The sequence below is a fragment of the Aedes aegypti genome, chromosome 1 (genome assembly GCF_002204515.2).
Source record: "Aedes aegypti strain LVP_AGWG chromosome 1, AaegL5.0 Primary Assembly, whole genome shotgun sequence".
Taxonomy (NCBI): Eukaryota; Metazoa; Arthropoda; class Insecta; order Diptera; family Culicidae; genus Aedes; species Aedes aegypti.
Window position 1 is genome coordinate 266387265 of NC_035107.1, and position 27166 is coordinate 266414430.

Below are 27166 nucleotides of genomic sequence, written 5' to 3' on the forward strand. Positions count from 1 at the left end.
GTGATTCCGCCGTCAGCATCTCCACCTCCTCCACAGTTTCGTCAGTTATCGTAAGAACGACGTCATCTGCGATCCCGAAGATCTTGACTCCATTCGGCAGTGTCAAGGTTAGCACTCCATCGAACATCATATTTCACAATGTTGGACCAAGTATGGATCCTCGTGAAACTCTCACCGTTACTTTAATAGACATCCGGTTTGTGTTGTAAATCAGTACCTGGTTCTGAAAGAGTTTTGCTCAACTGTACACAGATATTCGGGGACTCGCATTCAGTGTAGGGTTGCGGCGATAACCTCCCAACTGGCACTGATGAACGCATTCTTAACATCTATCGATACCACTGTGCAGTAAGGATTGAGTCTCCTCTTATGTTTCGACGCGTTTTCCGCGAACGCGATGACCGTCCGAATAGCATCCACCGTCAAAGTCTTTTTACAGAATCCGATGAGCCTTCTCGACAATCCATTCACGCCTTCCGTGTAGATCGTCAGTCTGCCGAGGATGACCTTCTCCAGAAGTTTACCAAGAGTGTTCAGCAAGCATATAGGTCTATATGAAGCAGGATCACCAGGCGGTTTTCCCGGTTATGGCAGCAACACCAGCTCCTGCACCTTCCATCTGTCTGGGAAGTAGCTTTCGGCTAGACACTTCTGCAACGCTGTCCTAAATAAATCTGGGAATGCCAAGCTTCCTGCCTCTACCACTACGCCATCTCTACTCGATAGGCATTGCTCCAGGGTTTTGCATCTTCTTCCCGGCACAAATCCTTGTAGCACTTCGATTTACTTGTCGATATCTTCCGTTTGAACGCGGCTCTGATCAGCCGGTAGGTCACCTTATGCTCTTTCATGTTGGCTTCAGGCCTAGCTCTCCACACACGTCTTCTGGCTCTTAAGCAGGCTGCACGGAGAGTGCTGAGTCTGTCGTTCCACCAGTATGCAGGACGCCGCTGATTCCTTGACTCCATTTTTCCCGGCATAGTTGCGACACACCCACGCGCCAACGCTTCTGTCAGCACTCCTGCATCCATGTTTGCAGCGTCGCTTACTGCTCGGAATGGTTCGACGAAAAAAAATAATGGTTGAAACCCTTCGTCTTCCACTGACGCTCTTTATTGCTTCTCTCCTATACTGCACAACGGGTCGGATTCGATAGATGGAAGGCATTCGTGTTCCAAACAGCGAATTTCCGCTGTATTAAACTGAATTATAAAACATCTGGTTATAACTACGAGTTGAATGCTTAAAGCATAAAGCATACACTCTTTAAAAAATAGAATTTTACATGTGACATAATTCAATCTGCACTTAAACATTTTGTGACAAAAACGCTTCCAGAACACAATTATATGTGTTCTTTGATTTAAAGTTCAGAAATTTGACTCGAAATGTGATTTCTTTTAAAACTAGAATGAGAATTACATCTAACAATCTATTTTTACAGAAACATATAAGGTTTATGTCATATTTTCAATCTCACGGGCTGCATTCCGTAAAATATAAGCGTGGAACTGAAACATCAATTTCAAAACACGTAAATTTACATGACCTTTGACTTCGGTGTCGGTTCCACGCAAATCGTTGAGTTTGTTTTCAAATATGGCCGGTGTTGTCTGTCGCGATTTACCTCTCCCGTATTTATGCGAGAAATCTATGAAAAACTAAGCAAAATAGAAGTTGTAACTAACTATTCGCTTTTACAAAGTGCGGTTGTGATCGGATCCCCTGTGAGCTGTGAATTATTCAGTGCGGGGTTCCGGGAATGTGAAAAAAAGAATCGTTCAATTTGCCTTGGCTGTTTGATGCTTGAAATAAAAAGTGTCTTCTCTGTGATGATGTGAAATTTAATATGTGTTCATTAATTGAAATTGAGATTTCTGTTGCAGTGTGCAATGTTTAATTTAGTGCAAACGAAACAAGTAAGCTGTTAGTTATCTCAATTGATCCTACGAGAAATATAGAATTTCACTGAAACATTCGGGAACTTGCGCCAATGGACGATGGTTATTAGTTCCTTCAAATTGTTACACCATCGCATGTGTTCTAAGAATCTGTCGTCAGAAGCAGCACAAGGTAAGAGAATGAAAGTTGGTTTCAAAACATAAATGCACAAGTATGCACATATGTTCTTAGACACGTGACAACAAGATTAGAAAAAAAATTACACGTCGTGATGTAAAAGTCGGTCATTTCGATTTTACGTCCCGGCGTGTAATTTTTTTTTGGTTTTTCATTGTCATGTAATTTTAAGAACAGATGTAATACTATGTCAGAAGGTTCGCTTCTTTTATGTGCATCTAAAAGCACGTAATTTTACCCGTCTTTTTGTAAGAGTGCACACTACGAAAAAATCATGTGATTTACGTCTTTTAGGATGCACATAAAAGAAGCGAGCCGAATGACGTAAATTTGTGTCAAATTTAAAATACGTTAGTGTCTGATTCGGGAAATATCGATCACAGTTCTATCGTTTTCGTGTCCATTCGCATGTAAAATTACATTTTTTGTTCAATACATCTTCATGGACACATTTTTGTGTCGTTCCATCACTTACATCATGTATCATTCAGTCATAACCAGAATTACGTCCACAGTAATTTTCATTATTTTTAAGAGTGTGTAGATGACCCTTAAATTCGTAGTTGCTACTCCGTGATTAACCAGAAAAATCGAAGTTGTACAGAGATTTAATGAATGGGGCTAACAATCATCAGGGAAGGGAAGGAATGTTAGTTAGTCATCCGTTGTTATCAGAGACCGAGGTCACCTCTGCATCTCCATGGCTATCATGAATAGGATACTTGGTTGGTGAGATAAGGAAGAGATCTGGGATGGTCAAACGATTTAACACTAGTAATTTACAACACTACTCTTTATGATTAGAGAATCATTTTTCCAATACGTGTTACGAAAATTCTGATTTTTTTTTTGAAATCAGCGAGTCAAGGTTTGCTATCGTAAACGGTCAAATTGCATGAAAAAAGTTAAAATTTTGTTAACTAGTGTGATTCGCCATCTGAGTGGCCAACCGGTTCATAATTCTCCTCCGTGCACTCCGCTCCGCTCACCCTGTGGAGATATAGATACTGATCTTGTACCTGTGATTGCACGTGTCGTTAAGCTTATTTTAATTAGCCCATCAAAAAATGGCACATAAAAACGAACGCCAGCTCCCGAACAACGAACGTCGGCGTCAGCGCTAGCGCGTGGTGGAAAACCGTAAAGCAGCCGTCCTAACCCGAAAAGAAAAACTCCTTCGCGCTCGTTGACGTGTCTGTCACCAATATTCCCACTCAGCCACGATAAATAACCATCAAATCGTGTGCCAAAGACCGACCAGCGAGCCAGAGATTATTCTCCATTTCCAGACTCGACTCGCAGCGTGGAGAACTATGTATCGTCGAACGGGGTAACTTCGATAGTTTGTCAGAAGAAAATATAAATATTTCTACAACTAGCCTTGGGGTCTTAAATTATATGTTTTTGGAATAAGTATTGTAAACGGGGTAAATTTGAGTTTGAATTAGATATTTACTACAGGTTTGACAGTTATCACGGGGCCTAGATTTCCGTAGCGGTAAACACGCAGCTATTCAGCAATGCCAAGCTGAGGGTCGTGGGTTCGATTCCCACCGGTCAAGTATCTTTTCGTAGAGGAAGTTTTCTCGACTATCCTGGGCATAGACTATCTTTGTATCTGCCACACGATATACCCATGCAAAAATTGTCAATTAGCAAAGAAAGCTCTCAGTTAATTACTGTGGATGTGCTCATAAGAACACTACCCTTATTATCAAAGATACCCCGTTGTACGGTATCTACAACTTCAAGCGTAGAGTTGCTACCGATCAGATCAGCAGAAGGGGTGCACGCGGGTGCGAAAGTGGCAATAAAATTAAATTCAATTCAATTCAGTTCGATTACCATTTCTATCGATTAGGTGTCAATAAATGCCCCCTAATAAACTAACGACCGGTTGGCGTTTGGCGATCGAATGACATGAAACGAAAGAAAAAAAAAAACCGGGCCATACGTAGGTCGGTCAATTGCCAGCAACTAAAGTGGCTTAAACTGAAACTGAAAGTGTCACACAAGTGCGAGGATCATGGAGAAACGACTAGTGCTGTAAAAGCTTGCGTGTTTCGGAGCTGTCTCCGGGATGTGAGGTCGTCAAAATAGCATGAGACAGTTGTGTTTTTACTTTACATTACGATGACGTTGACCGGCAGTAGGTTGATGCAGGTTGGAAGCACAGACAAACTGACACGAGTTATACCACACAAAAATATAGACTATGTAGATCGTACCTCTACCTCTATTTGGTAAAAATACGCATGTTTAAACAAATTTACACAGAATTAAGGACAACTCATACAAATGCAAGCTCTTCTGGACCACACGGCGTGTCTGGTAGAACAATATTATCACAAAAAAATAGGCATCGCTAGATCTTTCAACATTCGAAAATATAGGTTTTTAGCTTTCATTGGACGTGTTCCCCAAAATAACAACCGAGGGATCCCGAACATTTTTTTTTTAATTTTTGTTTCTTAAAATACATTATTTTTTAAGCTAATCATGGTTAATCGCAGTTTTTTTTTCTCTCAAGCTTGATTGTAGCCTAAATTTCAGTTGAAAGTTGATAAAACAAATCAGTATTAGGTTACATGTAGTAATGGACAAAATTGTCCTTTGTGATCTTGTGGATTTAATAAGCCATAAGACACTTATTCGTACAGTGGAAGTACGCACTCAGTTGATTTCAACTAATTTTCATAGGTGAGCAAAAAATCACGTTTATTTAGAGCAGCATCTTTTTGTGCTGCTGACATCAAACGTCACTTTTACTGAGATGTCTGCAAACAACCTTTAACCGAGATTTGCACAGCTGAAATCGGCATTTTGATTTAAGTGTGTATTTGATTCTAGCGTATAACGTTTGCTTTTCATGGTTAGAATACATGATTTTTTTTTCTTCTGTCTGAAATTACACCCCAAAGCTAGCTTCTCAGCTTAGAGTTCTTCGGTTACTCACTAACTGAGAATTTGTTTCGCCAATCGTTCATTACGGTTTTTTAAATGTTGTTTGTAAGAAGAATATTCTCGACTGATGAGATCGAGCCAAACCTTCCTCAAAAAATGCACGTAATCCATAACAATTTCACGTAGCTTTTCCTTCAATATTTCAGTGTTAAATTCCGTACAAATTCTAGCTGAAAACGATTGATACAAAATAGTGCTCTTTTAAACCATTTTTACACATTAATAAAACTTGCAGATGTGTTAAAATCTTCATATTTTTTCACAATCAATATGATACACAAAGATGTTTGATTTACTAGTTTGGTAGTGAGAAAATAAATGAGAGGAGGTAAGTCTTTCATTCTGTCAAAAATTGTTTTTTCATTTTGTATAATGGTTGACTGTCATTCTACGCAAATTTGTCCCGCGGTCTATAAGGTTTACAAAGAACATGAAGAACATCTGACGAACAGAAAATCGATTCGAGAACAGTATCAGTAACAGCTTGGATCAGCATTCACGCTAAAAAAAATCATTATGTCTCACTATGTCCGTCCGCAAATTCGTGAAAAAGCTTTTGGCTGTTACTGGCTTCATTAAGATGGCGCTCTATGTCTCACTGTTAATCAAATTTTTCAGTTTCTGCAACAGAAATTCCATGGTCATCTGCTATCAAAAAGAAGGGACATATGATTTGATTTTGGAGATCCCAATTTGACTCCTCCTGACTTAAGCTTATGGAGCTATTCGAAAAACAAAGTGTATGCTGGAATATTGAAGAGCTCAAGGCAGTCGCTAGTGCCGAATTCAAGAAGTTTTAAATGAGTAAACTTTCTTTGTTAAACTGCTTAAGTGTTTTAATTACTGTATTAATTGTGAAAATTGTGTTATTGTTGTTATGCTTGTCAGAAAACCACTTTCACGGTGGAATTATTTTTTAAGGTTTGATTGAACATGAAATTTCTCAAGCGGGAATGGCTCAAACGGGAATCGAACCCATACCTCATGACACGATTCGGTTAATGCATAACGACACTATTCACACGGCCATGAAATCTCTTTTTGTACTTTTCAAATTTAATTGATTTCCAGTCTTTTTTCTCAATATTGATACATTCTTATGTTGGCATTACTTGAACTGATTAACCCGAATATTAGGCCACCCTTATATCGACAAACATTCAGAAATATAGCGAAATTGAGTCTACTGAATCTAAAATGATGTTTTAATTCTTACAACTCATGTATTTGATAATATTATTACAAAATCAAATCTTGAAAATTCACATAATTCACCTAAATTTATGCAATTTTTCTTGAAATAATTAGGTTTTTCTAGAATGAACGGTTTAATGATTGAATTACAATGTTTATAATGCTGTGCGATTTTAAAAATATATGCAGTACATGGATGATCCAATTTTGTCCCTTATTTCGTTTTTCAGCTTCCTCTCAAAATGTATACACTCAAACCTCAATTTACGAAGTCTTTTGTTTACCTAAATCCAATTTACGTTACTTTTTTACGAAGTTCGTGAATTGAGTGAAAGTGATTGAATGGGAAATTATGTATTAGAATGATAGGATTCGCTAAATTAAAGTGAAGTAATTTCCACTTCTTCTTTACAGTTCAGTTTAGGCCAGTTAACTAAAGAAAAAAAAAATAGATTGTGGACAATCTGGGTCATCCAACAACATTCTGAAATATACATCTTCAAATCTACGAGTTTGTTACATTTTGAAGAGTTTTTAATTTGGTTCATACTCAGGAATATTTGAAGGATTTAACTGTATGTATTTATGATCACAACGGTAGTCTGAAATTATCCAAGAACATCCTGAAGGATAGGCCTTAGGACTGGGTGCTATTCCTGACCAGTGAATTACAGTAAATTTTTGCCTAAAACGATGTTATTTTTTTCGTAACTTCAATTTACGAAGCTTTTTTCTACGAAGCTCGTAAACTGATTTAAGACGATCCTATGGAAAATTATTGATAGGAATGATATTCTTCGCTGAAATAATGTGATATACTTTGACCTTTTGCTTCGTCTATTTTTCACACATGGTTATCCTATAAAATGACGATACATATGGGTTTGAAAGAACATTTTAAAATATTGTCTTCATATCTACAAGCGTGATCTATGCAACATTGAAAATCTTTGCAAATGCAAAGAAGTTCACAGCAATATACAGCTTTTGTTTTGTTGTTGTATTGTCGAGTTCCATTCAAAAAGGTATTTTAAGCCATCCAAGTTCTGCCTGGAATATAGGCCTTTAGGTCTATATACATAATAAGTTACATGTTGCTTAATTATAGCTGCTGTACATGCTCATAGGAAATCAGTGAAGTAAATTTCATGAAAGCTAGGCATTATTTATAGCCTGAGCCGTTCGTGGACAATCTGGGTCATCCAAGACCTTCCTGAAATATAAAGCTTAGAATCTATGAGCACAATTTGTTACCAATCGAAGGACTCAATACATGGGTTCAGAACATTCTCAGACTATATTGAAGAACGTTATTGCGTTTATTGATGAATACTACAAAAGTTTTAAGCTCTCAAAGAACTTTAGGAAATATAGGTTCTAAGACAAGATCTACTGGGCGGTTAGCGGCATCAGTCGTTTAGGCGTATTATGCCATGGGGAGTGGGTTCGATTTCCGCTTCAGTGGGTGGACATTTTTTTTTTTTAAAACTAAACATTCTTCATTGGGCGACTGGGTGTTCAGTGTACTGCGTTGTCTTATCTTCGTGATCGCTTAGTTGGTGCAGCCTTTGGCTGTAGACGGTGTAAATCGTCTTTTTTTATAGTCTTACAACTGTTTGGTTGATATTTTTGAAAAAAGTTGAGATTCATCATTTCTACAATACATGTAAATCGATATGCATGATAAATTTTCATAGACCAATATGATCTACCAAGAATCTTTTCAATCCTTTTAAGACCTTCATAGATTTTTGAGTGTATTTTCACGACCATTTAGGGAACTTCGTTGGCTTTATTTGTCTTTATTTTCGTTTCACTTTTGCCTACTTTCAGGGATGATCGCGGTTTTCGTTGATCAGGCCTGCTCAACCTTTTCGAACCGCGGGCCAAATCACAGAAACAATTTTGTGCCGTGGGCCACATTTTTAAACGCACAAATATTCGTATGATGTTTGACAAAAGCCAGCAAATGAAATTCTCAAAATCTGGCTAGTATTATAAGCATGACCCAGAATATGCTGGAATCTTAATCAAGCTATAACGAAAATCTTCGTTTTATTCAGAATCTCACTCAATAATCATTTCGAGAGTGGTAAAAAGTATTTCAAAAGAAACCTGCTCAAAATTGTATTATAAATTCGCTTAAGTTTTTGAGAAAAAGTTACATATTGTAATCTAGCCAAGAATTTCATAAAATTGTGCATTGAATTGAATTGAAATGTGAATTGTGCATTGAATACGGCTAGAAGTCCTTGAATCCTGGTTGGAAATTCTGTGAGAATCTTGTCAATGTTTTCCATCAAAGTTGTGTCCAGAATCTTATTAAAATCTTGTTCAAGGTTTAGTAAAAAGCTCGTATTGTTATGATACTGTCAAGAATTCTGCGTGGTATTGGTTAAATTTATTTACAGGATTCTGTGAGAATAGTAGCCTATGATTCAATAAAATTATGTATGGAAATTTAGCGTTTTGCCCATTAGTTTTGTTCAGGCTACATATTTTTTTGTGTAAAAACATTTTTTGTTATGGTTAAAACATTGTTGAAACACCCAGAATTTGATATTTAGAATTTGAACCATGCATAAAATAAAATATATAAGAAGATTGAAAAAACAACAAACAAACCAATTTAAATAATTACCGTAAATTCGGGTGAAAATGATCAGTAGGGTAAAATTGATCACTGTGTCATTCGATTTTATTTCTTCCTAATGGAGCACAAATATCAATGTAACCTGCAGTGAATGAACGTTGTTTGTCGTAAGTATGTCCAAATTGTGTGTTAAGAAGTTTTTTGCGTTCAAAAATGTTCATTTCTATTAATATAATGTAAAATTTCAAAATCTTGTACGGTGCAGTGTTGACAAACATCAATAAACTTCTAGTTCTTGACAAGGATTTGGACATGGTATAATCTTGAAAGTTTGTGAGGATACTTAAGATATATCCCCAAACTAGATTTCATAACCAAAACTTGTACCAATTCGTTGATTTGGTTGAAATAATTGAATTTCTGGTATATATCAGGAAATTCCTTAGGAAATTGCATGCATTTAGGCGTTTTCTGCGTTATTCTTGAAATTTAAACATTCATTATTTCTATAAATATTGTGTTGTTAAGAATTTGGCAAGCATATTCGGATTCAGGGAGCTCAAATTTATTATGTAAAGTTGTTTTGAAAACTAACAATAATGGCATTGATATGTGATCAATTTCACCCCGAAATGAGATCTCCCGTTTTTTGATTTTAGACATATTTTTTAGCATTAAAATTACATTTGTTAGAAAATTTCGATACTTGAGTCAATGAGGCTCACCTTCGTACTTGTTTTCCTGCATTCAGTTGTTTGGCATTGTCAACATTATAGAAATTAGACAATAAAAACCGTGAAAAGTGATCAATTTCACCCGAAATTACGGTACCTAGCTAAAAATTAGGTGGAAACTCAATTGAAAATTAAATAGTCCTGGTATGTTATAAATTTGGGTTGGTAGAGTAGTCGTAGTTCGAAGACGTATCATTACCGGAAGTCGTGCTTACTACGGACTCCACAAGACTTTGCGGTCTGGTAAACTTCACTTCCGTACTAAGTGTACCATGTACAAGACGCTGATAAGACCGGTAGTCCTCTACGGGCATGAGACGTGGACAATGCTCGAAGAGGACCTGCAAGGGCTAGGAGTTTTTGAACGACGTGTGCTTAGGACAATCTTCGGCGGAGTATGTGAGAACGGCGTATGGAGGAGAAGGATGAACCACGAGCTTGCGCAACTCTACGGTGAACCCAGTATCCAGAAGGTCGCCAAAGCTGGAAGGGTACGATGGGCGGGACACGTTGTGAGAATGCCGGACAACAATCCCGCAAATATGGTGTTCACCTCAAATTCGGCCGGTACAAGACGAAGGGGAGCGCAACGAGCTAGGTGGTTTGACCAAGTGGAGCAGGATCTTGGAAGTGTGGGGCGATCGAGAAACTGGAGGTTAGCAGCCATGGACCGAGTTAATTGGCGTAACATTGTGGCGCAGATCATGTCATGAAGGACGTAGAGCCACCAAAAGTAAAGTAAAGTAAGTAAGAGTAGTCAAGGAGCCAAATATGAGAAGAATCTTCAAACCCTTCGCGGGCCGCAAATAAGGAGGTCGCGGGCCGTACGTTGGGCAGCCCTGTCGTAGATCTTCGAAAACCTTCACGCCCTTCGCCAACGTGGCTCTTTGCAAATTACGCCTTTATTCGATGGAATTCTGTATTGCTGTGTGCGTTTGAAATGCAAATATCAAATGCGGGAACACCAAATGCGGTAAGATATTTTACAAGAAATGCGATATCAAAGATAGATTTTTCTTACTTGGGCGGCGGTGATTTATATAATCGTTGCTAGGTGTCCTTTGATTGTTTTGTGTTACCGCGTTTGGAGGACGTTTAGCCAAGATTTGCATCTCAAATGCAAACAGCAATATATATCATGCAGTCCTTGGAGGGTCCTTGGACAAAAGGTCGAAAGACAAAAGGTCGAAATGACAGAAGGTCGAAAATGATTTGCATGGTGGGGAATTTATCCTTCTTTGAAAAAAGATTTTCAACCTTTAGTCCCGTCTTTGTTGTTCTTCGACCTTCTGACTCTTCGACCCTTTTGTCTTTCGACCTTAGGTCCTTTCGACCTTTTGTCAGAGATTTTAATAGGTCGTTGCAATAATCCAAAGCTACAAGTGGACCACTGGTTTCGCTTATCGTCTTTATTCGATGGAGATCCTCGAGGACCAAGAACATCAGTACAAATCAATGCAATACTCCATAACCTTATTTGACGGGTATTATGTCATAACTGAATACCATTAATATACTTGTAGATCCTTCAGCAGTTCCGTGGAGTTGTAACCAGTGTCAGTGTGATGACTAGTGTTGATGAGATTTGTCGCGTTCAGTTTCGTAAACGTATTGCAAAAAAAAAGAAAACGTTTGTAGATAGGTTATAGTAGGATGTCCATAAAGCTCCCACGAACGCAGCCAACATTGCTTATAGGGTGGAGCAATGTTGGCTGCGTTCGTGGGAGCTTTATTAGGACGACGGTAAGGCCACTAATCACCACCAGGGTGGCGCTAAACCACACGAATGGACGGCCATGGGGGTAGTGAAATGGGTGGCCATGATGAGTTGGATTACGTAATCAATGGACATGGGTCAAAGGTCGAAGGTTCGGGGTCAACGGACACTAGCAAGACACTTCATGAGTCTTCTGCAGATCTTCAACGATAGCAGTCGTGCTTTACAGCAATATAACAAGTTCAAGTTTAAGTAGTAAAAATCTTAACCGAGAAGAAAGATAGTTTAAAAGAGAGAAGAGAAGAAATGACTGAGAAAGTGGACATCCAGGTAAACCCCGTCCCAAAATAACCCTGAACCTAGCTCGACCGTACCGTGCCTTACCCACCGACCTCGTCGTGCCCACAAGACCTCGCAGTTTTTGTTCAAAAACGCCATTGCGGTTTGAGGCATTACAACCGTAATCTACCTTCGTTGATCCTACGCGCTAATTAAGAAGTGAGTCCATGAAGACCTGTACCCCAGTACGACAACCGAGTGCGCGTGGAAACCCAGGCATTCCTGTGAATCCACGGATCACTGAAGCCTCGAGTCCGTCAGTACACTCGAAGGGCGCACGGGACAGGCAGGAGGTCCACGAGAGTAAACCCGAGCCCGACCCGAAACCCGACAAAAAATTGTAAGGAAACCCCGAATAAACCCAAGTTCGAAAAGATAGTAAATTCATCGTTTCTGATGCATAGGGAAGCTTTTAGGTTGTAACTTTGTTCATAATTCGCTAATTCAAAATTCGGGTTTGAAAACTCGAGACCCGACCATCTCTAAATCATACCTACAAACTACTACTATAGCACTGGTTACGCTAGTAGATGCAAAGGTCTGTATAACATGGCCAAAAATGTCTGTACAAATCGATACAATACTCCGTTTACTAATAAGAAGAGCCCACAACTAAATGCCATCAATATACAACTGCTTAAGCTCGTTGATCCTAAGGCCTATATTCCGTGGAGTCCTTGGAGGACCAAGAACATGAGTATGAATTAGTACAACACTACGTTTACTCATATGAAGAATCAAGATTATATGCTATAGCTTAAAACAATTGCTAGATCCCTGGTTACATTTGAAGATCCTAAGGCCAGTATACATGGAATCCTTTAAGAACCAAAAGCATCAGTAGAGTGCTTCAGTGCATTGCTTCATTTGCATACAGAGTTTGAATTCATAACTAAATATCATCAATATACAACTGCTTACGCTTGTACATCCTTAGGCTTATATTCAGTAAAGTCCTTGGAAGTCCAAAAATATCGAAACAACTCACTACAATACTTCTTTTACTAATATGAATAGTTATAGTTATAACTATCTAATGTTAAGTTATTGAAATTTTGAGTGTTTCTGTTGAAATAACACAACTGGTGGTCATTTCAATGCACTGGAGGACAAGTTCTTTGAGCACATTCCACCCATATATTTTGCTAGAATCCTCCAAAAATTGTGTAAGGCTTGTCACGCTCTTCCGAGTAGTTAACAATATTAAACAAATATACATCGCAGTACTGGTGCTTTATAACTCGCAATGAACTTTTTAAGGCTTCATGGAAAACGTGATATTGAAAAGCCACTTGCGCAATGCTTCTCCAGAACCTTAATTGTAATAATCCGGTTCAGTTTCTGCGTTTTAATCTAGGTTCTCTTCTGATTCATATGAAATTGTGTCACTATCACTATTGTTTGATTTAGGACAACATTTTCGTAATTGTTTTCGGGTAGATTGTGGATTATTAGATTTTCATTGACGTCTACTCAAAAATTATCAATCAATTGAATTAAATGATAAATAAAGAACGTCTAAAAGGAACGAAGATCTGATTGTACTTTTCGATGGGGTTGTTTGGTCTGAAAGTTGATGGAAATTTGTTAATCGATTTGGAATATCATTATTGTTTGTGTTACTTTCTGAAAAGACTACTAGAAAATGTTCACATTGTTCACGTTTTGAAATCATACTTTTTTTCCAAAAATTTTTATTCATTTTGAACGTTTTTATTGTGCATAATATAAAGCTGCATGGTGATTGTGGTATTAAGAATATTGCGATAGTTAAATAAGAGTTAATAGCATAGTTAAATAATTTCTTATTCAGCTAGATATACAGTTTTTCATGTTTCGCTGGATAGGAGTATTGAATAAGCGTTCAGTCAAACTGATATTTAGCTGACATGATATTAAGCAATTTACATGACATGACTTACTTATAACAATTAATATGAAGGAAATATTAGGTTTTAAAATAATGTCCTCAAAAGTTTCATGTTCTAAAAGAAACAATAAAAAAAGGATTATTTTCAAACCATGTTTGGCGATTTATATGAAATTATTTACCTGTCCTAGAGATCTGATTTTTCGTTAGTAGCTTTTGATATCTATAAAAAATATGACTCACTGTTTGACCATTAGTGTAAACTTACTTCTGGAAAGGGATTCTTTTTCCCTTTCGGGTTTCGGATATTATCGATGTTACTGGCTACCGTTCAATTAATTAACTTTATGGCAAATTCATGAACGATTAAAAATTTTGCAATAATATAATAGTGATCACCCTCTGTTGTCTACTGTGCCTTATCTTTTTACTTTATACTTTTCAGTCCTACAAAACATGCACATTTAGTCCATCCAATATGTCTAAGCTCAGAAAACTCCATTGCTAGTTCCCACATCTAGCATTGTCGAAATCAAACCTAAAATTACCACTTCCGGTGCGACAATGAATCATCGATGCAAACAATCCACCATCACATAGCTCAAAATTGTATCTCACCATTTCACCTAATTTTCATTGTCTTCTCTCATCTAATTCGCAGATCTCAACCAGTTGATTCCGTCAACGGACTCATCAAACTGTCATCCATTGCCAAATTGTTGCCAGTTGTTAGCGTATTTTCTTCGGCTAATTAAACTAATTTCCCGTGGTGACGACTGTTCGGTACAATTCGCAAGGCTTTCTCCAAACGTCGTGACAATGGTCAACCCAAATGACGGACTGCCAAAGGCCAACGAACTGGGTCAGGTGAATTTGTGCAACGTGAATAATTAGTTCGGAACACGTGCCGCGATCGCGAGTGATTTAGTGAAAACAGTGAACTTAGCTGAATCGGTGAATTGATTTTCGAATTTGATTGTGTGATATTCGTGCTCGGCAAAAGTGCGATCCCATAGTGTTCGCAACGGAGTTCAACATGGATATGACGTCGGCGGCTGAAGCCCGGAGTTGGTACGACAACCAACGGCTGGGGGCTTCTCCCGGGACTTCGGCTGCCGTTTTGGGACACCAATCGGCGGCAGTGGCAGCCGCCGCAGCCGTCATGGATCCCTCCGAGCTGAATCCGTTCTACCCGATGGAGAATGGCTCCCACCGGCGGTACTACCCCAGCAGCTACGGACCACACGGTAAGTGCCATGCCAATGCCTAAGGTTTCCTGTATACACTGGAACCTCCATTAACGTAATTGGTTGGGGGTTCTTAAATAGATGCCGGCATTCTCGCAACAATCCCAGCCCAGAGTATCCTTCCAACTTAAGCCACCTTCAGGGCACTGGGTTTGCCGTAGAGTTGGCGAGCTCGTGGTTCATTCTTCGCAGTCACACATCGTTCTCCTGCACGCCGCCGAAGATCGTTCTTAGCACTCGGCGTTTGAAAACCCCTAGAGCTAACAAGTCCTCCTCTAGCATAGTCAACTTTGTAGATTATGTTTCTTTTAGTCTGCATGAGTAAAACTCTTATCCAAAAACGTTGGTTACGATTATATATCTTCAACTTAATTCAACATAACTGTATGAGACCACATAAGCGTAAACCACATTTATACATCTTCAAGAGATTACTCGTAACGTTTGTAGATCCGAGGACGTGTACAAAACGGAGTCCTTAGCTAGTCCCAGAATTTCCGTAAATGGAGAGCTCAGTGTACTCACACATGTTCTCGGGTGACCACTTGGATGGTTGGTTAGTTAGTTGATTTGCCGGTGGAAACTGGTTGTTTTGCAGCATTCATCATTTTTTCAATTACATAAAGAAATAATTATCGATAATTACCTTTGGCTGAGGCGCCCCGTAGGTATCCAATGATGGCGGCTTCGATGCGTAGCGGAATGTGTGGGGAGAGGCAAGACGGGGAGGTACATCACTTTTCCCATCGTTTGAAGCAGCTTACCTGAGACAACTGGATGGGTAGCGTGTGTGTGTCGGTCGGGGGTTGTAACCTAAGGGAAGGAAAACAATTGAGATTTTCATCGAGAATGCAACGTAGGCTAGCTAGATAGCAATTAGCATAGGCAACGCGCCCTCAGATGATGATGTTGTTGATGATGGCGTCGAACGACGACAGCAACGTCTTCACTCGTGTGCACTAAGAATAAGTGGCTCGTTTTTTGTGTTTGTTATTAGTGCATTGCACACTGGTCCAGGAAGCAAATTTAGGCGGACATGAGGTTTTCGTCAAGATTTATTGATTTTAGAGCCATAGTTGCTTCTGAGAATATGTTCAGAATTTTCAGTACTACAAAATGTACGGATCAAAATTTTTTTTACGGTGATCGCAAAAATGACTTGTACGCCAACTTTTTTTATTTTAACGAATCGTAAGTTGGTATGTTCAGCAAAATTGTAGCAAATGATCACAGAAACAACTTTGCCGAACAAACTTTTTCTTGGTTTTGCTTAAGAGCCGAGATAATTGTCTGGCATGCCGCATTACCAAAGAAAAACATGAAACATGGAATCCATCAGAAGATTCTGGGAAAATCATGCCACAGAATTCAATCGGACTGTAAATTTTGTATATGTATTTTATACGGCTTATGTTGACTTCCAACCGGATGATCTTGCTTAGGAATAGATTAAATACTGGTAAAGGAAAAGACGATAAATTTCATGCAGAAGCTTCCAAGTTAGTAGAAAACAACTGAAAAACGATGTACTTTATCTTTCTACATAAATACACGTGTTACCTTTGGTTTGATGTGCTTAGGTAGCCATGACTTTTGTGAGTTGAACATGTATGAATATTCAATAAATATGGATTTATCATATCGATTTTAAACGAGATAGAAAAATATCATCATCTCCAAATTTTGCTCACATGTACTCGAAAGACTGCAAAATCATTTGGTGGAAAGACATATTTTTTGAGGTGCTCATGGTTGAGATACAAGGCATACAAAGTAGCTAAATTTAAGATGAAAAACTCAAATAACATGAAAACAATAAGAAATACAACTTTGGTATGTTCAGCAAAGTTGTAGAAAATGATAAATATGAAAACTTTGTAGAACATAGTAGGTCAATAAAACTAAAAAATAAAACACTTAAGAGCAAAAAACGATTTGTTAATAAAAATACTTAGTTATCTCGGCTCTTAAGCAAAACTGAGAAACAGTTTGTTCGGCAAAGTTGTTTCTATGATCATTTGCTACAACTTTGCTGAACATACCAACTTACGATTCGTTAAAATAAAAAAGTTGGCGTATACGTCACTTATGCGATCACCATAAAAAAAATTTTGATCCGTACATTTTGTAGTACTGTAAATTCTGAACATATTCTCAGAAGAAGCTATGGCTCTAAAATCAATAAATCTTGACGAAAACCTCATGTCCGCCTAAATTAGCTTCCTGGACCAGTGTGCATTGTTCTGATTCGAGGGGTGTGCAATGGGTGAATTTAATTACTTTATCATTGAAGGGTTCGGATGGGGCCCATGCCATGTGCTTGGTTGGCGGCGGATGATGACAATGCACGGAAGGGAAACTCGGGTTGTGCGAAAATAATAAATGATGCCTTTGTTGAATCGGGAGAGGAAACGAATCATCGGCCATAAATCATAACTGACGCCTTTTGCGTAACTCAGTGGAAATTAGAGGTCTTTAAATGGGTGCATGGGATAGATGCTGTTATTGAAGTTGCAAAAAGTGATAATCTGCTTTTTAAATGGCGCTATACGATACACACAAATATTGACATACTTATGGATAGTTGGTTTTTACTTCAGCTGAATCCTATAAATACAGAACATTGCATTCAAAAGAAGTGCGAGTGACATATTATGCTTAAAATGAGCTTCCATTTCCAAGAATAACATTCAAGCGACGATTTTTACACACTGATATTATCGGCAAATACCTTGAATAACATTATTCTTCAAATAAGAATCTTGGTTAATTCCTTTTTGGACAATTTAACCACAAAACTTGATTTATTTTTTCAAGCGATTCATTGAAGACAGTGTTGGGAAACTCGTGAGTACTCACTGAAAACTGCAAACTCACTCGCGAGTATGAGTTGTACAGCTTGAACTCTCGCGTGAGTATACTCAGGCGTGAGCTCGAGCTGTACAACTCATACTCGTGAGTGAGTATTTGACTAACACTAACTCGCTCGTGAGTAATTTTACTCACTTGAAGTGTTGTAAATGTTCTAAAAGCTTGCGAATGGCTCATATCAATAATAGGTACCCAAGTCACCACAAGCATTATAACATTGCACGTATTCTACTGCATATCAACACCATTGATGCAACATTGCTTTTGTTCAACAAATTTCAAGAGCTGTCAAGCAATAAAGCATTAACCCTACATTACAAATGTAGCAATGCACTAACATCACTTTATAAATTGTACAGCTGCATCAATATTACCTTATAAGTTGCTTCATTGCTTTATCGTCCTTTTTGCATTAATTTCACTGTAAAAGTGCCCTTTTCCACTTTTAAACTACTTTAATGGTAGGCTTACGGCAATGCAGCTGCATTATATATGCAATTATATAATGGTCCATGGTTACTTGGGTAATGAGTAAGGCTGTTCTTGTTGCGGCCTTATTCAAATTAAAAGATGAACATTTAATTTTTAAAACTATTCCTAATTTCAGATCAGTACACTAGATCCGCATGACTTCCGTTACCTTATAAATTTCACGAATGAAAAATGATTGAACATGTCATTTTTCGAGCTGATTTTTCATCGATGGGGTAATATGAGCACCCTACTTTTTATTGTGAATTATTCTCATATAATCTCTACTCACTAAACACTCCAAAAGATTAAACAGCAAAAAAATTAAATTTTGAAAAACATATCATTGTCTGTTTGTGTCCATACACCGGTGTTCTAAAGTACACACTAGTTAGGAATAATTTACATCGTTTAATTGATGCATACCAGACAGACTGAACCAAGTGTTTTTAAATGGCTTCAGGAAAACTTACCCCAGACATTCGAAATTTCAAAATATTTGCAGTATTTGCTGAAATAATGCAACTTCTTCTTCTTCTTTCTGGCGTTACGTCCCAACTGGGACATAGCCTGCTTCTCAGATTAGTGTTCTTATGCACACTTCCACAGTTATTAACTGAGAGCTTTCTTTGCCGATTGACCATTTTTGCATGCGTATATCGTGTGGCAGGTACGAAGATACTCTATGCCCTGGGAAGCGAGAAAATTTCCAACCCGAAAAGATCCTCGACCAGCGGGATTCGAACCCACGACCCTCAGCATGGTCATGCTGAATAGCTGCGCATTTACCGCTACGGCTATCTGGGCCCCTATAATAATGCAACTTATCTATTTGATGGTACATCTGTATTAAAATAGCAACGGAAAGTTTAGAATTGGTGGAGTTCTTCGCGTATCTTATCGCGTATCAAAATATTATCTAGTCTGGTCTGTCTGAATACCGACCATATGTGCAATTCAAACACATATTAGAAGATCGGTTTTTATTGCTGATTTCTGCTTCATTTTCTTTAATTTTATCACGAACAGAGATGCTTAGGATTACGGAGCTGCTTTGTGTGTCATATACTCAGTGAAAAAGTAGATATAATCAGCCCAGGAACAGTTCTTCACAATGTTTTAAAATTACACACGTGATGTGCTGGTTCAGCTTGGTATTGTTCGCATCGTACTCAATAATGTTAAACTTCGTTTTGGCTTATAGTTGATTTCGTTGGACAACCTCTAGCTTTTAAAGGCTTTCATTTTGATGAAAATTAGATGATCATCACTATGGTGCATGAACATACGACCCTAGTTTGGGTCATGTCTGAAGAAATCATAATAAAAAAAGGTAAAATAATCACTGATGCAAGAATAATGTAATCATCGATGCCACGAAGGAATATACCGTTGTCACATTTCCCCTAACAGAGTTTGCATTTATTGCACTGAATGGGTTTTAAAGAGGGATCACGATAGCCATAGGGCCTATTCACAAATTTCATAACGCTTAGAGGAGTGGGTGGGTGTCCTTAAAATGTTTCAGCTCATACAAAACCCACCCAACCCCTTCAGCGTTATGAAATTAATGAATGAAGTAAAGAAATACAATGAGTTTTACAAGTATTTTTTTCACCGCTATCAAACAAAAATTATTTACATTGAACTTGTATCTTCTGCCTAGGACACGAGTTCAGTGAAAATTAGCCAAGCTTAGGATTCCGTGTGGTGGTTAGAACACACGCCTCTCACGCCGAGGACCTGGGATCGAATCCCATCCCCGAAATAGTCACTAAAAATTTCAGTGACGACTTCCTTCGAAAGGGAAGTAAAGCCGTTGGTCCCGAGATGAGCTAGCCCAGGGCTAAAAATCTCGTTAATAAAGATAGAAAAAAAAGGTGACGTCTGACAATTCGCAAAGCTTGTTCATAAACACTTATCGCATTTGATTATTCTCGACACTACACAGTGCGAGAGTAAGGAATTTATCCAAAAGTGGATAGTTGTGAACATTCCAAACGGTATATCTCAGAGCATAGTAGATCTTTTTCAAACGTTTTATTTAAGTAGATCTTCATTATGTCAAGCATTGAAGAAACTCAAAGAAAATATTAGAAAGTTTACAATACCAATACAAACAAAGCAAAATTTATCAAGCACTTAAAAATATCTTGCACAAAATGGCATTCATTCAACATTCATATCAAATGAAGAAAAAATCATATAGGAAATCGGGCAAATGTGTTAACTTAATATGCCATTTAGAACGATGTTCAAAAATTTAATTGTTACTTAAAAAACGCTCATTTATTGGAATGAGATCTGTTGATTCTTGAAAACCATTCTCAACAATTTACGAAACTCTGCCAAATGCATATCCGATGATATATATAAGTTCCTCTACATACCGATTAAACATATATAGATGGCCCGATTTTATCAGCAAATAAAGAAAAATGACATTCGTTTTTGACGATGAATACAAATGTGTTTCGAATAATTTAATTAAATTGGAATGCATATTTCAATGTGATGATTTGTATTGAGAAAGTATAAATTCTTCCAGAAAAATGGACTGTGAAACCATGTCCTGAAGAATTAAATTCATCAACACAAATATGCAGTAGCAATTCATATACTTACGTTTTTTAAAAGCAATTCCGTAGTTGAGTCCAATTACTTTATTTTAAATAAATTTTCAAGGACCCTTCAATTTACCTTAAAGCGAAGTATGCACTTCAACAGTAAAGTAATCGCCTATCTCGATGCGTGGAAAATTTCTTGCAAGAAATGCTCAAGAAAAGCATTTTTATTTTATCGCAGTACGCAGTTGAAAAGAAATGTCAATTCAAATGGAGCTCACAGTACGAAATTTCTTGACTATTTCTTGGGCAGAAATTTTTACTTTTCTTGAGCGGAACAGCATATTAAGCTTAAAACCACAAATTTATGAAAATAAAAACACACAGCCTTCTTATTTGGCAAATAAAAGAGCTGTGTGTTTTTATTTTCTTCGATTTTTCTATTTCAAAAAAGAAAACTGCTCTTTCAGTTTTGACTTTTGCACCATTTTTACTTGGGCCTTAAGTTCAATTTGAAAATAAAATACTCATTCTTGAATTGATTTTACGCAATATTGAGTTATTTAATAAAAGCTGTAGAAAACTTGCATTTAACCAAATTTGGCTTATTGTGTCAAAGTATCACCATAGACTTAAAAAGTCTGCGGGAATCGAACCCACACTCCATAGCACAATACGCCTACGGCTACGATGCCCACAATCATACGAACCCAATGTGTTTGTGCTCGATAATTTTTCCGGTTGTTGCTTGCTGTTGACACCACTCCATGTTCTCCCAGAAAACGTAGGGTTTTGGTTTGTCTGTAATGAACACCTCATAACGAGAAATCATCAGTGTACTATCCATCACCGACCATCCATTGATGGATCCATGAAACTGAACGATAGGGTCGAATCCGTAGGACTTCCGCATTGAGGGTCAATCTTCCGGTTGATTATTTTCTCGTAGATTTCTACTTCGGTAACAGTAACTGAGTCATCTTCTTCCTTACGGTGATTTGACAGGACCGAAAACCAGCACAGCAAAATGCAAGACGACAAGAAACGATGCCGATGGGATGGTTAAGCCGGATTCAAAATGCACTACATTTTTGTGTCGAATGAAGAAATCTCGTTTGTATCCTGTTGTTTTATTTGAAATAAAAACATCATAATCCAGGAAAGCAATTAAGTGAATACTATGAAACTTACCGGTTTCTTCAACTAAAAGAATAGCACTTCTTTGATATTAAAGTTTTTAAATAAATCGCCGGAACTGTTCTGCTGCGGTTAATAATGAGCTGCAGAAGAAAAACAATGTTGTTATTGTTGTGAAGGATGCATTTTGACAAGCAAGGAGCAAACAAAAATGATGTAAAGTATTGAAACGTCAAATTTTAGGAGTGGGTACCGGGGTCATTCACACTCTGCGAACCGGTCCCCCGAAAAAATTGCTAGTTTCATATTGATTGATGGTATTCACCTGGGAGGGAGGCACCGATACTACACACGAAATATAGAACAATGTTTGTGTGAACTGCAAGATAACTCCAGCTTGCTAACAACAATCAAGGCAGGCTTGGAAAAAATCGCTAGTTTTCTTTTGTTGTGTACTTTTGATTTTTCCTGACAAACATGAAAAAAGGGCCACATTTTCTATGCACTAAATATTCATTTTTATTGGAAAAATAAAACGATGCGTTTTTCAATGCTTTATATTTAATCCGATTGAAAGGTGCTCACGTGACATTACTTGCATTGTGTGCATGAATTGATTTTCATTCAATTTTTGTCACTTTTGATGAAATGCGAAAATGTGTATTAATCAGTTACGCGCTTTTTCCATGTTAGTCCAATGTTTGAGATCTGGGCTCACAGTGACTGTTCGTGACAGCGGAATCTCGGCTCACTATGACGTACAGAAATTTTGTATTGGTTTCTCCCTCCCAGGTCCAGCCCAATCGCGTCTTTATAGCTATTGGTTGTTCCACTTTTCCCTCTCGGCATTGCAGCACAAGGCTCACGTGGGCGTGCTTTAGTCCAATTAAAATCCGCGGACGGGCAGATTTATAGGACTCTATTGGTAAGCCCCGTAAATACGGAAACAGTTCCACCATCTTCCCAGCATCCAAGGATTGTCGTGGCAGCTGAAGACCCTGCACAGTCCGCACATCATGTAATTTGAAACTTTTCACTCCGGCAAATTTACCAGCAATCGAGACAGAAACAGCACGAGAATCTTACTCGCATCGCTCGGTGCCACCTTTCCATCGAAGATACAAAGGACTTTCATCTCCATCCAACTCAAGTTCATCGGCAAGTTCTTTATCCATGAGAGTCAACTTTGAACCTTCGTCCAAGAAGGCAAACGTTTGAATACACCCCCCTTTTCCATGGAGTACAACCGGAAGGTTTCTCCCTCCCAGGTATTCACCCCCTTGGGTAAATGCAGCTCTTTGTACTTTTGACAACATTCGTGAGGAAGAAAAATCATTGTGAGAGTTTTTGGGTTAAAAGAATAATTAATTTAAATTGTTGAACTTTGATTAACTCAAAACTTAAGTTTTTTTTCTCCGTATTGAGAATCACTTAAACGAGCGGTATTATATATACCACCATACCACCATAAATTCAGTAATGTTTAAACACCAAAACTAAAAAATGCATATCACAATACAGAAGTCGACAGCAGATGATAACATAATGAATTATTTATATTTAAAGCCTTCCATCTAGAACGAAACATACGAACGTACAATTTAATTTTGCTTCGAGAATTGCTTACTCACCATACTCACAGAGAGTAACTTACTCACTCACCCGAGAGTAATGACGTCATACTCACTGCGAGTATTACTCTTTACGTGAGTAATACTCGCAGTGAGTTATGACGTCATACTCTCGCGTGAGTAAGAGTAAGGAATGAGTAACTCACAGCGAGAGTATTACTCGCAAACGAGTAAGAGAGTGAGTAATTTTCAACTCGCGTGCTCGAGTTTCCCAACGCTGATTGAAGATATCTGGAGAATTGCTAGGCTAGACTCTTTACTGATTGTGCTGAACCCCTTGAACAAATTCCTGTAAATAATTCTAAGCCTATCCCTGCAGCCCCCTTTACATGGTGCTTTTGAGTAATTACTCTTGGCAATTGTTAGCAGAGTTTTTGGCTATAATTTGCAAGATCTATTTATTACATCATATCTTAGGAGAGTCACATTAGGCATCTAAGATACCCGATGAAGATGCAGAGTTGTAAAGGAGAACGTGGACGTGACGATACGAACTTTGGTTCCAGATTGGTCGACAGGCGGCGCTGCAGAATCGTTACCAGTTCTGTGGCGAAGTTGGTAAATGCGCCCTTTCTAGCGTACTGGGAGTCGTGGGATCTAAGCCCACCAGAATGATTCCATTATTTTTCACAATTTTACATCTCAATATGTCGAAATTAATTCTTGTGTCTGTAGTATTCGGTGCCTTCGGAGGCTGGTTTCACTTATTTATTCTACAAACTATAGTTACAATCAGTATTGTTTGCTCAAAGAGCAGTAGATCAAAGAGGCCTCCACAATCCCTATGATTACTTTTATACTGTATCAATAGTATTGCCTGATTAAATAATTGGACATTACTAAGCTAATAGCGGATATCGATCATCACTGAGTTTGTTCTAGATCATTATCGCTAACCTTATTACATTATCTTTCCCCATTTTTATTTCTTACTACTACTTTTCATAATCTTCAAATCTAAACCACTCTGGTGACTTGCTGGTTCATACTGTTCTTTTGAGGAAAATTGATTCATTGGATCAACATCGATTTCTTCTAACATTGATTTGAAATTTTTTAGGGTGTGATTCATCCAACTACCCAACTACGCCTACGCTTATTTGGTACAGTTTCTGGTGATCGTTCTGGCACTTTGGAATATTTGTTTGTAAAATTGAACTTTGATTTCTTAACTGGTTTACATTTACATTTTTATACTACCGTTCTCCACCAATTTTATTTGATACAAAAAAAATCCAGCTCACTAGTTTTTTGAAATGGTTTCGGTACATAACTTTTTCCCCTTTTTTAAATTCTTGGTTGGAGTTACAATTTTCTTCCAAACAATCTCTCTTTTTGGCATCAAAAACATATTATGTTTTTTTTGCATTAATCAAACTTTATGGTCTAACGATTAGCCTTATCTGTTCCTGTATCACATGATCATTTCTTCGGATCAATATTTGTTTACATTGTCCTGGGTTTGAACCTAAAGATCATCTCACTAGGTGACTTCTCAGTAACTGTAGAAGGGGTACTATTATATCAAGCCAAAATGTCATTTAGTTTCCTTGATAACGATACTCTGTTGCCTTTCGGCTCTAACAATCTCTTCTTCAAAAAGTTCTTCACGGTCTGAACACTTCGTTCAGCAGCACCTTTCGATGAGACTTGACAATCTTAACGTTACGCGAATTCCAATATTACATAAACTCAAACGAACTGAACAGAGGTCCGCTATCGGATACCATTTGCTCTGGCAATCTCACAAACTTGAAAGATACAGTCAGGTCTCCTATTAGACACATGGTTGGGGGGCGTAATAGGAATCTGCGTTATAGGAGACCCAGGGCTTATGGGATTTCATCACTTTGGGGTGTTGTTGAATATCTCGTATGTCAAAAGAGATAGTACAGTACTGTCTTCGGCGAAGTTTCAGTGCTAAGAACGATCTACCTTTAGAAGTTGAGGATCATCCTTTTATTTGAGAACTTGGTCGGTAGGGGCGCTTTTTCTGATTTGCACTATATGAACCATGAGGGATAAGAATGCACAATTTTGTAACATATGATATCTCTAGATCCTGATGTTTTGGAAGGTTGGTGTCTTCAGAAGAAACGTTCAGTAGCTCAAGGGCTGACATGCGGTGGTCATTCTGATACGGAATTAAGCCACCAGTAAACATGGAATTTTTGTTTTGCGCATAGCTCAGTTGCCTGACCACTTAGAAAGATGGCGTCTTCGGCAAAGTTGCTCAGTATCACAAGGGCTAACATTATTTGAGCCGAAAGTTTCGAAATTTTGCCAGTAGGCGGCACTGGTTTAAAGTTATTAGAAACATTGGTGGGCCGAGTATTATTCGCTGGAGTGAGAAATTACATCACAACGAATCAGCACGGTGTTTTCCCAGGAAGATCGATCAATACAAATTTGGTTGAATTTACATCGTTTGCAATACATGTAATGGAAGCAGGAGAACAACTTGACACCATCTATACCGATTTAAAATCTGAATCCGGTCGGGTGAATCATGACCTTCTACTAGCAAAAAATGAGCGTCTTGGTACAACAGAAAGATTCGTTTCATGGTTGCATTCATATCTAGATAACCGTGTTCTCTACGTGAAGGTTGGCAATGCAACATCGGTATGCTACCAGACTACATCGGGAGTACCCTAAGGGAGCAACCTGGGGCCGCTCCTATTCTCGTTTTTTTCAACGACATTTGCTTACTGCTGCCAGATGAAACCCGGCTACTTTACGCGGATGACATCAAACTATTTTTGCGAATCAGGTCTGTACGGGATTGTAAAGATGCAATGGATGTATTCCAAGGCTGGTGCTCGAGGAATTTATTGTTAGTAAGCATCTCGAAATGCTCCGTCATATCTTTCACAAGAAGAAAGACTCCTATCTTTTGAAGTTGCACAAAGTCTGGAGTTAGTCGGCTGCTTGGACACGTAGCAGTTAATCATCAATATTAACCTCCTTTTCCTGAGCAGCCTAGATAGCCGCGTAGTGTCGGTAGCGATTGTTTCCACTGGCTAAGAATTAACACTACGGACTGCCTGTTCCGGTGGTAAAACTCCACCTCAGAGGTGACCCCTAATTTATGGTGTGATGTGTACCGTGCCTAGAAATGAATGGTAAGGGGGTTCTAAATAAATCCTAACCGCTGACGGATCCTGTGGAGTACCAGGGCGCCCTGGCGCAGGTGACCTTGTGGTTCTCCGAGACAATCGGCTGCCCTTTTTCAGTCTCTAGCCTGAGGCTGAATAAGGGTGGGATTATGAATATGTTGCTATTTAATTTAAATTATCCCCTATATGGATTCACATTATGCGTTCTACACAGTGAATTCTGTGCTTTTCGCCTTTGGCGACATTAAATAGATACTGATCTGTTTTTTTCGCTGCTGGTCTTTTTTGTGCTGAGATTGCAAACAGCTAAATCCTGCCTAGTTTGGGTAGCGGCTACGGTTAAGATGTGATTCAACATGCATACCAATCTGGAAAGTCCACTGTGACTCTTTTACACAAAGTTGTATACGATATCGAGAAAGCATTCGCTCAGAAGCAATCCTGCTTGGGTGTTTTCTTGGATATTGAGGGTGCCTTTGATAACGTGTCTTTCGATGCCATATTGGAAGCCGCACGAAACCATGGGCTACCTACAATGATTACCAATTGGATTCTTCAAATGCTCAAAAACCGTCATCTCTTCTCGACATTGCGTCAAGCAGCAATTCGAAAACTGAGTGTTTGTGGATGCCACCA

General features: G+C 38.3%; 1 protein-coding gene across 1 annotated transcript in view; it reads left to right on the forward strand.

Annotated features, from left to right (window-relative positions):
• Positions 1-27166, forward strand: part of LOC5567502 (GATA-binding factor C) — a 678672-nt gene that overhangs the window by 64030 nt on the left and 587476 nt on the right. The window contains exon 2 of the mRNA XM_021837727.1: positions 14152-14737. Within this exon, the coding sequence (XP_021693419.1) occupies positions 14527-14737 (211 nt within the window). The 5' untranslated portion in view covers positions 14152-14526. The remainder of the gene's footprint in view (positions 1-14151; positions 14738-27166) is intronic.